Source organism: Botryllus schlosseri, chromosome 13 (genome assembly GCF_051294905.1).
Source record: "Botryllus schlosseri isolate E-star chromosome 13, Bs_hap1, whole genome shotgun sequence".
NCBI classification, from domain to species: domain Eukaryota; kingdom Metazoa; phylum Chordata; class Ascidiacea; order Stolidobranchia; family Styelidae; genus Botryllus; species Botryllus schlosseri.
This window is the reverse complement of record NC_137248.1, coordinates 12,310,911-12,325,684: the sequence shown is the minus strand read 5'-3', so window position 1 is coordinate 12,325,684 and position 14,774 is coordinate 12,310,911. Positions and strand designations below refer to the sequence as shown.

General features: G+C 39.6%; 2 protein-coding genes across 3 annotated transcripts in view; both read left to right on the top strand.

Annotated features, from left to right (window-relative positions):
* LOC145453504 (B-cell receptor-associated protein 31-like) overlaps window positions 1-14,774 on the top strand; it is a 457,607-nt gene that overhangs the window by 379,396 nt on the left and 63,437 nt on the right. The window lies entirely within an intron of this gene.
* On the top strand, window positions 12,701-14,761 carry LOC145453544 (bolA-like protein 2). The gene has a single exon (XM_080331511.1). The coding sequence runs from the start codon at window positions 13,688-13,690 to the stop codon at window positions 13,943-13,945; it is 258 nt and encodes an 85-aa protein (XP_080187637.1). The 5' UTR covers window positions 12,701-13,687; the 3' UTR covers window positions 13,946-14,761.

Here is a 14,774-nt window from a genome sequence, read left to right as displayed (position 1 = left end):
ATGCCAATATATGTTATCGGTAGGGTAACTTATACTTTGTTCCGAAAGATAAGTTATACCTTTTCTGAATCTAATAGTCATCTATTTCACACCCAGACTAGAGACAAGTTATTCCGAGGTACACAAGTAACCTTAAAATCCAACTGAATACGTCGGATCTGATCGCTACAAAAGGCAATTCACAATCGCTTCACGCAATTTGACCATGCCAATATATGTTATCGGTAGGGTAACTTATACTTTGTTCCGAAAGATAAGTTATACCTTTTCTGAATCTAATAGTCATCTATTTCACACCCAGACTAGAGACAAGTTATTCCGAGGTACACAAGTAACCTTAAAATCCAACTGAATACGTCGGATCTGATCGCTACAAAAGGCAATTCACAATCGCTTCACGCAATTTGACCATGCCAATATATGTTATCGGTAGGGTAACTTATACTTTGTTCCGAAAGATAAGTTATACCTTTTCTGAATCTAATAGTCATCTATTTCACACCCAGACTAGAGACAAGTTATTCCGAGGTACACAAGTAACCTTAAAATCCAACTGAATACGTCGGATCTGATCGCTACAAAAGGCAATTCACAATCGCTTCACGCAATTTGACCATGCCAATATATGTTATCGGTAGGGTAACTTATACTTTGTTCCGAAAGATAAGTTATACCTTTTCTGAATCTAATAGTCGTCTATTTTACACCCAAACTGGAGAGAACTTATTTTGAGGTACACAAGTAACCCTAAAATCCAACTGAATACGTCGGATCTGATCGCTACAAAAGGCAATTCACAATCGCTTCACGCAATTTGACCATGCCAATATATGTTATCGGTAGGGTAACTTATACTTTGTTCCGAAAGATAAGTTATACCTTTTCTGAATCTAATAGTCATCTATTTCACACCCAGACTAGAGACAAGTTATTCCGAGGTACACAAGTAACCTTAAAATCCAACTGAATACGTCGGATCTGATCGCTACAAAAGGCAATTCACAATCGCTTCACGCAATTTGACCATGCCAATATATGTTATCGGTAGGGTAACTTATACTTTGTTCCGAAAGATAAGTTATACCTTTTCTGAATCTAATAGTCGTCTATTTTACACCCAAACTGGAGAGAACTTATTTTGAGGTACACAAGTAACCCTAAAATCCAACTGAATACGTCGGATCTGATCGCTACAAAAGGCAATTCACAATCGCTTCACGCAATTTGACCATGCCAATATATGTTATCGGTAGGGTAACTTATACTTTGTTCCAAAAGATAAGTTATACCTTTTCTGAATCTAATAGTCGTCTATTTTACACCCAAACTGGAGAGAACTTATTTTGAGGTACACAAGTAACCCTAAAATCCAACTGAATACGTCGGATCTGATCGCTACAAAAGGCAATTCACAATCGCTTCACGCAATTTGACCATGCCAATATATGTTATCGGTAGGGTAACTTATACTTTGTTCCGGAAGATAAGTTATACCTTTTCTGAATCTAATAATCATCTATTTCACACCCAGACTAGAGACAACTTCTTTTGGGGTACACAAGTAACCTTAAAATCAACCAAAATATGTCGTATCTGATCGCCACAGATGGCAATTCACCATCGCTTCGATCAATTTGACCATGCCAATATATCTTGTCGGTAGGGTAACTTATACTTTGTTCCGGAAGATAAGTTATACCTTTTCTGAATCTAATAGTCATCTAATTCACACCCAGACTAGAGACAACTTCTTTTGAGGTACACAAGTAACCCTAAAATCAGCCTGGATATGTTGTATCTGATCGCCACAGATGGCAATTCACCATTGCTTCGATCAATTTGACCATGCCAATATATCTTGTCGGTAGGGTAACTTATACTTTGTTCCGGAAGATAAGTTATACCTTTTCTGAATCTAATAGTCATCTAATTCACACCCAGACTAGAGACAACTTCTTTTGAGGTACCGATTTTATCATGAATTATCGAAAGTTTTCGCACTTCTCACTGGCTCGCTAAACAGTACAGCTGATTTCGTGGCAAAACGAACAACGTGATGGGGGCGGTCGGTTTATCGCCCTATGGGAGCCCAAGACCCAAGTTTTTTCGGGGGGCCTTTAGAAGTGCCGTTTCGTTCCTGCCCACGGGTATAAGCCCGAAGATGTATAATTATTATTGAGGGGTCCTACCTTTTCAATCACACATCACTCAGCTCTACCGGTAAATTTGTTTACGTGAACAGAGAGAGGATAAAATTTGATATCAATATACATGCAATTCCCGATCATATTTACCAATTCAATCATTAATTATTGAAATTTTTCGCGCTTCGCGCGTCTAGGCGGAAATACCTGGCTCAGTAAATGGACACCCAATGTAGATGACTAGTATCAGCAAATAGTGGATTGCCGAAAGGGGGTCTGGGGGCGAAGCCCCCTGGAAGTTTGGTTTATCACCCGATGGGGGGAGGGCTAGGACCAACGTTTTTGGGGGGCTGACGAATTGCTGTTACGGCCCTGGTAACTAATTGATTGTACCTACGGGCACACCCGAATATGTTTAATTATTAATTACGTGCCCTCCATCTTCCCATACAACAGCTCAATCAGCGCTACTGGTAAATCTGATTAAGTGGCCTGAGAGGATAAAAAGTTTATAGCGACTTGTATATGTAATTACCACCTATTCATTCATGCATTATAGAAAATTTTGGTACCTGGGCGACCATGCCACACAAACTTTGCTGATCATCGAAATCACGCTACGGGGTTCTTGGGGGCGAAGCCCTCGGAAGTTTGGTTTATCACGCTATGGGTGCGCAAGGCAATCATTTTTAGGGGGGATGACGAAGTGCTGTTACGGCCCTCCCTCTTACTCATTGTCTTTATTACATTCCTTACAATATGCGGTTGGGGGGCGCTGGAGCACGATAATTTTTGAAAGGGGGCGCTGGAGGAAAAAAGGTTAAGAACCATTGCACTAAAGGGACACCCAATGTAGATGAAAAGTTGCGGCAAAAAACGTAGTCGCCAAGGGGGGTCTGGGGGGCGAAGCCCCCCAGTAGTTCGGTTTATCACCTTATGGGGGCCTGGTTGCGCACTGTTGTTCATGGGCCTGCGCAGTAAGTTGACGTGTTTGCGCAGACTCGTGAAAAATTAGAGGGAACATTGGTTATGAGTGATGACCGATGTTCAGGTGTAAAAACAATAATTTTTATTATCAGCGAAAATGAAAGAACGGGCGATTGATTTTTTTACAATAAAGCTGCGTAGAACAATATTTGCCTATTTGCTCTGATGAAATCGAAGGCTTCTTTGACGTCCACGAAATGTACCTGATAGTCGTTGAAACATATAGCCCCTCCAAGGCAATTGAACGAGTACGACATCCAGTGACCGCCAGCATCATTGCAACCTTTATGAGTTATTGCGGATTTCAAAGTATATGTACGGGTACTACCATCTTGAAGCAATACTTCAATCTTTTCGTCAATTTGAATTGGCGTAGCGGCTGTTGAGGTGCCAGTTGATTGTCTTGCCAACGAAATGATTAGAACATTAGAGATCGACGTCAAACTAATTCTGACCAAGTTATTGGCGGAGTTGCAAACGCTACAATGTCTGAAATCGATTTCGTTTTTGAAATGGTCCAAACAAGTTTGTACGCTTGTGGAAGAACTGGACACTGGGAGCATCAGATCTATTCTTCGATTATTCTGCTTATAAATTGAATTACCACAGCTGCAGCATTGGGATTCACGTTCGACGCTGACGAATGGTACGCAGTTGAAACAATCCAAGGCAGTTGATACGTAAGGAGATGATAGAAACTCTTCAGAATCCAACTGATCGCCATACACGAAATCGCAGAAATCGCATGCTTCTTTGACCGATAAGTCATAAAAATCATCAGCAATCTCCTGTCTTGTCGTTACCAGCTTCAATAATTCGGCATATTTATTGCCTGGTTTGAACGACATCAACGAATTCGTCTCCTTCAAAATGTGACATAGTGACTGTGTCACAGCATTAAACCAGCATGTATTTCGGGTGTTTTTCAATGCCGGATATGCTTTAGTGAGGACTCCATGCTTATCAGCCTTCATCAAAAGAAGCGGAGACTGTGTTGAATTAGCAAAGACGAAAAAGATGATTTCGATCCTACTACGCATCATATCTGGTAATGTCGGTGGCAATATCCCCTTGCACAGAGCGTTGGCAGCCAAGCAAACGCAAACGCCGCAGCTCATTCCGTCAGTCTGCTTTACCAAACATTTCATTTCGAATTGGAGTCCGTCAATTTTGAATTTCCGGAGAAAAAAAACCTTGAAAGTGCTTTTCAACTTTGATACCAAAAAACTTGATAATTTGTGATCAGCCAGGGAGTTTATAATCGCAATTTGGCTATTTGCCTTTGAAAATGAAATGAGTATAAAGTGATCTTCCCATATGAGTGGAAACAGCAACAGGTCGCACACTTCGCCGTCATCATTTTCCAGTCGACGATGAAATTTTTTAAAATCTCTTCCGTCAATAATACTCCTGGTGACATCACACGGGACTGCGCAATTTTTTTTTCGTCCAGCACACAAATTTGTGCTGTTGACCATGGCATTCAAATATGAATCGACTATACTTTTCGAAAGCCAGCCTTTCGGGACTCGCCTCGATGAAAGTTTTTGCATACACAGTAGGGTGTTGGGTAACGGGTCAGCACACACCGAGTTTATGTCTTGCCAATTGCCTCGATGCCCGTCCCCCAGGCGAAATGCAATTGTTCCCAACGATGCAACGGTGTGTGGTATTGAATACCATAATGACTCACAAAATAATTTAATATTTTGAAATCCATCGGGTTCTTCGTAAAGATTGGGTTTGTGTTCTTTCTTGGTAATTGCTACACAGCGATATTTGATCTTTTGCTTCATTCCGGGGCTGCCGTAAATCGATTTCTTATTTTGCGACCTCTTTTTGAATTTTCCGGTGATAAAAATTTGCGGACGGCGCTTGACATGTTTAGCATCAACTTTGTCATTGTCGCATCGTTTTGCTTTCTTTGATGAATATCCAAGGTGATATACGTGGTCGGCGAATATCTTTTCTGATCGACAAATTTCTTTTTCATAAATTTCCACAAATTTGTCCAGGCGATTGATCCTTCCTTTCAAAAAGTCATGTTTTAGGGTTTTAAAATGTTGTTCAATCACTCCTTGTGTATTGTTATCTGTGTACATTGTACGTTTCCCGTCACACAAGGTCTCAGTATATCGATCAGCGGCGCTTTTGTAAATATCAGATTGGCCGGCCTTATTTTGGTCATGTCGGCCCAAATCTCCGAGCATCAAATTTGAAGTTGCCGCGACACGCCCCAGTACAATATTCAACATCTTATCCGCAAATTTTTCTGAATAATAGGGATTACTTCCATCGCTTTGATTGCCTTCAACGGTGATCATGTTCTCAATTTTTTCCTTCATTTCCCTGTATCTCCTGTGAAATGGAGAAGATTCTTCTTGTTTGTAATCCGCTTTCTTTAGACCCTGACCAAACAATGTATCTTCTGTATCTGATCTATCCTTGATCGCACATATCTGCATATCAGCACTGTCGCAATTGCATGTTGTGATATGGTGTTCGTGAAGGATATTGAAATGGGTCTCAATAACGCTGTCGAGTTTGGGACTCAGTAGTATGACAAATATATTGTGTACAATATTGTCCAACTCCTTCAACGTATTGCAGAAAAAAATGCTATGTATCCAGCACATAGCTGTTGAGCACAATTTCACCCCGTAATGTTTGCGACACATGATTTTGGCTGCTCGCATTGAGTGACTCAGACAATTATGCACGATGGGTTTATTCAGATCCGCAGCCGTAGCATCACCCGTAACGACGCGAAAGCATCGGTTGTAGTACTGCAATCTTGTCTCAGCACAAAATTGCGACAAGGTCGCATTCCATAATACCATACTTCCGTCAGTAATAATAAGACCAGGTAATACCGGATACGTTCGCTTGCATGTTAGTTGAATAAACCGATTCAAGAATCTGGTCATAGTCCCAGTGTCATGTTTGCTTGTTACCAATGAAGAAACCGGTAGAGATATTCCTGCGGGGAAAGGATTCCTGATTAGCAGCGTGTATATTTGAAACTTTCCCCCATCAGAGTCGCTGATTGTCAAAATGCCGCCACTTCCGTCGATATAAAGGATATCTGTCGGCGCAATGTCTTGGTAAATTTTGATCTGGTTTTCGCTGCAAATTATTACTTGTGGCGGATATCCAGACCACGATCTTATAAAATTAGTTCCACAAGATTCGTAACGTACTCTCAAAGTCTCCATATTAACCATCCAGTTGGAGGTAAATGTGTCAGATATATTTGAGTTGTACTTGAGGTTACGTAATACTCCGGGCGCAGGCACAAAAGTATGGGAGCCAAAAATCCGTTCAGTATCGCTCAGAGTTTCGTGCAGTCTTCGATGCACATCGTAGGCCGAGCTGAATTGTAAATCGTTTTCCAACTTCTTGCGCAAGGACTTGTTGACGGGTCTGCTTTTCACACATAATTCGTGAATTCGTGTCTGAGAAATTGCTATCTCACATTTGATTTTACTGAGACCGGAGTATATTTTTATTGAGCCTTCTACTCGACAGCCGCAGCAAGATTTATGCTTACAATAAAATTTGATGTTGCCTTCGTAGTACCAATCTGATGAATCTATTATCTCCAAGACCTTCTCCGGGTGGCGAAGGTAATGATTTTGTATGCACGGCACGCAGCAGTCGTATACTTCCTTGATTCGTTGGGAGAAATATGAAGCGTAATCGGAATCGTCGGAAAATCCATGATTTTTTCTATTTATTGTAAGACTTTTCCATGCGTCTAATGAAATTTCGAAATTATCCTTTATATTCACCTCAGAGGAAAGACTTTCAATTTCCCCAATGGGGACTTTGAAATGTCCCAAAGCTTGTATCGTTTCGTGTTTGATGGGCAGCGTCCTTGGTGGTCCAGACTTGGAATCTTTAGATGCTTTCGTGGCATAGTCGTCGAGTACACCCAGCACCGCTTCACTGGAAGATTCTACTTTTATTCCTTTGCTGTCATGGCTAATGTCGGAAAAATTGTCTGGTTGTTCCGTAGTCGTCGCACTGTTATCAGCGTTAAACCCAGACTTAACAAAGCATGATGCTTTGAGTGTGGACGATTTCATAGGCTCTCGATCTTTAGACGCTTTTGTTGCTTCGTCGTCGAGTAAATCCAGCAATGCTTCATTAGAAGATTCTACTTCAGCTTTTGATCTTTTTCTCCCGTGGCGAATATCGGAAGAGGTGCATGGCTGTTCCGTATTCGCTGCACCGTTATCAGTGTCAAATACCGGCTCAATAAAGCCTTCTGATTTGATCGCAACCGTATTCGTTGACTCTGAAGCGTGTTGGTCAAACCTCGTAACATGATAAATGACAGGCAATCCGTCAGACAGATCAGGAATTGTCTTGGAACATGCAAGATGACATCGTTGCCATTGCTGCTGGGAATAGCAGCGAAATTCACTTTCAATTGGTAGGACACATTGTGGGTGAAGCCATTCGTGACACGATTCACACTCTACTATCAATTCGCCATGGTACGGTCTGTTACAAAAACAGTACGGGTAGGCTGCTTCTACCGAAAGACGAAAACCTTCATTTTCTGACCAAAATCGTTGCAATTTGTACCTCAAAATAAGTTCTCTCCAGTTTGGGTGTAAAATAGACGACTATTAGATTCAGAAAAGGTATAACTTATCTTTCGGAACAAAGTATAAGTTACCCTACCGATAACATATATTGGCATGGTCAAATTGCGTGAAGCGATTGTGAATTGCCTTTTGTAGCGATCAGATCCGACGTATTCAGTTGGATTTTAGGGTTACTTGTGTACCTCAAAATAAGTTCTCTCCAGTTTGGGTGTAAAATAGACGACTATTAGATTCAGAAAAGGTATAACTTATCTTTCGGAACAAAGTATAAGTTACCCTACCGATAACATATATTGGCATGGTCAAATTGCGTGAAGCGATTGTGAATTGCCTTTTGTAGCGATCAGATCCGACGTATTCAGTTGGATTTTAAGGTTACTTGTGTACCTCGGAATAACTTGTCTCTAGTCTGGGTGTGAAATAGATGACTATTAGATTCAGAAAAGGTATAACTTATCTTCCGGAACAAAGTATAAGTTACCCTACCGATAACATATATTGGCATGGACAAATTGCGTGAAATGAATGTGAATTGGCCTCTGTAGCGATAATACGACATATTCAGGTGGGTTTTAGAGTAACTCGTGTACCTCGAAATGAGTTGTCTCTGGTCTGGGTGTAAAATAGATGACTATTAGATTCAGAAAAGGTATAATTCATCTCCCGGAACAAAGTTTAAGTTACCCTACCGATAACATATATTGGCATGGTCAAATTGCGTGAAGCGATTGTGAATTGCCTTTTGTAGCGATCAGATCCGACGTATTCAGTTGGATTTTAAGGTTACTTGTGTACCTCGGAATAACTTGTCTCTAGTCTGGGTGTGAAATAGATGACTATTAGATTCAGAAAAGGTATAACTTATCTTTCGGAACAAAGTATAAGTTACCCTACCGATAACATATATTGGCATGGTCAAATTGCGTGAAGCGATTGTGAATTGCCTTTTGTAGCGATCAGATCCGACGTATTCAGTTGGATTTTAAGGTTACTTGTGTACCTCAAAAGAAGTTGTCTCTAGTCTGGGTGTGAATTAGATGACTATTAGATTCAGAAAAGGTATAACTTATCTTCCGGAACAAAGTATAAGTTACCCTACCGACAAGATATATTGGCATGGTCAAATTGATCGAAGCGATGGTGAATTGCCATCTGTGGCGATCAGATACGACATATTTTGGTTGATTTTAAGGTTACTTGTGTACCCCAAAAGAAGTTGTCTCTAGTCTGGGTGTGAAATATATGATTATTAGATTCAGAAAAGGTATAACTTATCTTTCGGAACAAAGTATAAGTTACCCTACCGATAACATATATTGGCATGGTCAAATTGCGTGAAGCGATTGTGAATTGCCTTTTGTAGCGATCAGATCCGACGTATTCAGTTGGATTTTAAGGTTACTTGTGTACCTCAAAAGAAGTTGTCTCTAGTCTGGGTGTGAATTAGATGACTATTAGATTCAGAAAAGGTATAACTTATCTTCCGGAACAAAGTATAAGTTACCCTACCGACAAGATATATTGGCATGGTCAAATTGATCGAAGCGATGGTGAATTGCCATCTGTGGCGATCAGATACGACGTATTCAGTTGGATTTTAAGGTTACTTGTGTACCTCGGAATAACTTGTCTCTAGTCTGGGTGTGAAATAGATGATTATTAGATTCAGAAAAGGTATAACTTATCTTCCGGAACAAAGTATAAGTTACCCTACCGATAACATATATTGGCATGGTCAAATTGCGTGAAGCGATTGTGAATTGCCTTTTGTAGCGATCAGATCCGACGTATTCAGTTGGATTTTAAGGTTACTTGTGTACCTCGGAATAACTTGTCTCTAGTCTGGGTGTGAAATAGATGACTATTAGATTCAGAAAAGGTATAACTTATCTTCCGGAACAAAGTATAAGTTACCCTACCGATAACATATATTGGCATGGACAAATTGCGTGAAATGAATGTGAATTGGCCTCTGTAGCGATAATACGACATATTCAGGTGGGTTTTAGAGTAACTCGTGTACCTCGAAATGAGTTGTCTCTGGTCTGGGTGTAAAATAGATGACTATTAGATTCAGAAAAGGTATAATTCATCTCCCGGAACAAAGTTTAAGTTACCCTACCGATAACATATATTGGCATGGTCAAATTGCGTGAAGCGATTGTGAATTGCCTTTTGTAGCGATCAGATCCGACGTATTCAGTTGGATTTTAAGGTTACTTGTGTACCTCGGAATAACTTGTCTCTAGTCTGGGTGTGAAATAGATGACTATTAGATTCAGAAAAGGTATAACTTATCTTTCGGAACAAAGTATAAGTTACCCTACCGATAACATATATTGGCATGGTCAAATTGCGTGAAGCGATTGTGAATTGCCTTTTGTAGCGATCAGATCCGACGTATTCAGTTGGATTTTAAGGTTACTTGTGTACCTCAAAAGAAGTTGTCTCTAGTCTGGGTGTGAATTAGATGACTATTAGATTCAGAAAAGGTATAACTTATCTTCCGGAACAAAGTATAAGTTACCCTACCGACAAGATATATTGGCATGGTCAAATTGATCGAAGCGATGGTGAATTGCCATCTGTGGCGATCAGATACGACATATTTTGGTTGATTTTAAGGTTACTTGTGTACCCCAAAAGAAGTTGTCTCTAGTCTGGGTGTGAAATATATGATTATTAGATTCAGAAAAGGTATAACTTATCTTTCGGAACAAAGTATAAGTTACCCTACCGATAACATATATTGGCATGGTCAAATTGCGTGAAGCGATTGTGAATTGCCTTTTGTAGCGATCAGATCCGACGTATTCAGTTGGATTTTAAGGTTACTTGTGTACCTCAAAAGAAGTTGTCTCTAGTCTGGGTGTGAATTAGATGACTATTAGATTCAGAAAAGGTATAACTTATCTTCCGGAACAAAGTATAAGTTACCCTACCGACAAGATATATTGGCATGGTCAAATTGATCGAAGCGATGGTGAATTGCCATCTGTGGCGATCAGATACGACGTATTCAGTTGGATTTTAAGGTTACTTGTGTACCTCGGAATAACTTGTCTCTAGTCTGGGTGTGAAATAGATGATTATTAGATTCAGAAAAGGTATAACTTATCTTCCGGAACAAAGTATAAGTTACCCTACCGATAACATATATTGGCATGGTCAAATTGCGTGAAGCGATTGTGAATTGCCTTTTGTAGCGATCAGATCCGACGTATTCAGTTGGATTTTAAGGTTACTTGTGTACCTCGGAATAACTTGTCTCTAGTCTGGGTGTGAAATAGATGACTATTAGATTCAGAAAAGGTATAACTTATCTTTCGGAACAAAGTATAAGTTACCCTACCGATAACATATATTGGCATGGTCAAATTGCGTGAAGCGATTGTGAATTGCCTTTTGTAGCGATCAGATCCGACGTATTCAGTTGGATTTTAAGGTTACTTGTGTACCTCAAAAGAAGTTGTCTCTAGTCTGGGTGTGAATTAGATGACTATTAGATTCAGAAAAGGTATAACTTATCTTCCGGAACAAAGTATAAGTTACCCTACCGACAAGATATATTGGCATGGTCAAATTGATCGAAGCGATGGTGAATTGCCATCTGTGGCGATCAGATACGACATATTTTGGTTGATTTTAAGGTTACTTGTGTACCCCAAAAGAAGTTGTCTCTAGTCTGGGTGTGAAATAGATGATTATTAGATTCAGAAAAGGTATAACTTATCTTCCGGAACAAAGTATAAGTTACCCTACCGATAACATATATTGGCATGGTCAAATTGCGTGAAGCGATTGTGAATTGCCTTTTGTAGCGATCAGATCCGACGTATTCAGTTGGATTTTAGGGTTACTTGTGTACCTCAAAATAAGTTCTCTCCAGTTTGGGTGTAAAATAGACGACTATTAGATTCAGAAAAGGTATAACTTATCTTTCGGAACAAAGTATAAGTTACCCTACCGATAACATATATTGGCATGGTCAAATTGCGTGAAGCGATTGTGAATTGCCTTTTGTAGCGATCAGATCCGACGTATTCAGTTGGATTTTAAGGTTACTTGTGTACCTCGGAATAACTTGTCTCTAGTCTGGGTGTGAAATAGATGACTATTAGATTCAGAAAAGGTATAACTTATCTTTCGGAACAAAGTATAAGTTACCCTACCGATAACATATATTGGCATGGTCAAATTGCGTGAAGCGATTGTGAATTGCCTTTTGTAGCGATCAGATCCTACGTATTCAGTTGGATTTTAAGGTTACTTGTGTACCTCAAAAGAAGTTGTCTCTAGTCTGGGTGTGAATTAGATGACTATTAGATTCAGAAAAGGTATAACTTATCTTCCGGAACAAAGTATAAGTTACCCTACCGATAACATATATTGGCATGGTCAAATTGCGTGAAGCGATTGTGAATTGCCTTTTGTAGCGATCAGATCCGACGTATTCAGTTGGATTTTAGGGTTACTTGTGTACCTCAAAATAAGTTCTCTCCAGTTTGGGTGTAAAATAGACGACTATTAGATTCAGAAAAGGTATAACTTATCTTTCGGAACAAAGTATAAGTGTCCCTACCGATAAGATATATTGACAGGGTCAAATTGATCGAAGCAATGGTGTATTGGTGGAAATGCGATCACATCACACAAATTTCGGCTGGAAATAAGATATTTCATATTGGTATGTAATTTATACCACTATTGAATCCAGAAAAGGTAATAACTCATCCTTCTGAAGGCAATTCGTTAAAAATGGTAATGGTAGGTCATATATTTTCTCCGCGTAGGAAATTTCATGCAAGTATTCGGCCCAGATGACAGCAGTTGTCCCAATTTTGTTTTGTCCGTAACTTTTTTTCTTCGAGTTTAGAGCGAAAATGTTGATTTTTTTCAATTGTTTGGCCTCAACATTGTATAACTAGACATTTTAATTGATTCTCCACCATCATTACAGCAAAAAATATGGATTTTAAAGATTTTTGCATGCAGCGCCACCTAGTGACATGAGAATTTTGAATCGTATTATCTTTCGAACCGCTGGAAATTTTTCAATCTAATTTTTTTTAATGTATCCAGAATTAAAAAAAGAACAACATTTGTAAATATAAGACAATTCTGAGGGTATGCATTACAAATGTCAGAAAATTTGCTAAATTATAATGGAATGAGTCGTTTGTGAGTTCAGTCGTGAAGAAAGTGGTATTCCTGTCCTGATTGTCTCTGATAGCAATGTCACTGTAGAATTGTTCTAAATATTCATACATTTCATGGATATTTGAAGCTATCGCATTCGGACTTTCTAATTTCCACGTGCAGTGAACATGTTTAAGGATAACTCTGATACTTATAACTTCTGTAATACTGCGGGCCTTGCTCGCTGCCCATGCAAGCTTTCACAATTTAGAATCACGCGATCCGGATGGTAGTTGGGCTCATGATTTTAAGAGCAGACTTTCGATGGTGCAATAGCAATCACTGCGTAACTATGTCCTATGCCAGTAATGCCCGATTCAATGTCTGAAATTTGAGTCGGAAGAATCTCAAATTTGTACAGTTCATTTTCTCTGCCGAATACTCTACTTCACTGTGAGCGGTCGTATGTTTTAGTACTTGTGTGCTCGATGCGAGGCAAGACATTTTATGTGTGATTCTTTCTCAACCGCGTAGGAAGCGTATTTCCGCAATGCCGATATTCTGAAGAGATTTCGCCTATTGTTGTTGGTGATGGCAGTAGCCAATTACAGCTTAATGGAATAAGACACTCATTGGCCCAAACCGAATTGGGTTCTAAATATTGATATTGCCCTATAGTTATTGTGATCAACCATATCTCTTAAAATATTTTGCATCCCTCATTTTTACGCATCTTTTCAGTACGTTCCTTACTTTTCCAGATTCTAGTTATACTGCAGACCTGATCGCTACTCTTCTATCATGGTCACTGGTGAGGAGATTGAGAAAAAGTTGCAAGCCGGATTGGATGCTAGTTACCTTCAGGTCGACGATATCTCCCCTAATATGTGCGGAACCAGTTTTAGCGTCGTCGTGGTGTCCAAAGCTTTCGCAGGAAAATCGCGTCTCGATCAGCAAAGAATGGTGAATGAACTTTTAGCAGAGGAGATGAAGGACATCCACGCGTTCACGCAGAAGACGTATACGCCGGAAGCTTGGGAGAAAAAGAATAAGACTTGACAATGTTGACGTTTTATGACCCTTTCAAAATCGTTCTAAAGACTGGGTCGATCTATCTAATGTTGATTCAGTGTACTCGTTAAGAACTGTTTCTGTAGTGTTGATTGGAAGTTCTTGAAAAGGCAATTCTATGCTTACGGGCGTTATCTTTTTTTTCTTCGCCTAGAGTCTTCGTGAGATGATTTCAGGGGTTCCTTAGATGCTGCTCTTTCAGTATCGAGCAGATATCGCGCTTAAAATTGTGATTTCATATTTAAGTCACGCTTTTTACAAGTCTACTTCAATCCTGTGGAATAGCCTACATATAATTGCTTAATTTCAATAATTTTGTACCTAGTACCACTAACTAAAAATGTTTTAATTAATTGACTCACACTCGTAAAACCTTTTCTCTGTCAAGTGTGGTGGTAATATTGGCCCGTGTTTCATCGTTTTACGCAAGTAAACGTGGCGGTGGTATCGTAATCATTTGGACGTCCAATGCTCGCAGATGCTTTCTCGTTAAATTTCTAAAACTAGTCGCTAGTTCACTGATATTTGCTGTGTCAAATTTGAAAAAAAATGTAACACATGCACCTCACGACTCACGTGCGCCAAGATTGTCCAATGCGTATAAACCATTCTGGGTTGGTAGTTATTAAATTTGAATTTTCGTTCATTTACGACGTATAATTATTCATTGGCATGAAAGCCAGTCATTCGATGCGATTTATTTAATTATTGTCTTTGTTACACCGGTATGAAAACCGTGATGTAGAGCAATTTTCCTTCGTTTTTGTATCGTTCCTCTGAGGTCTGACGCTCTGTTACAATAAGCAGGGGAAATTAT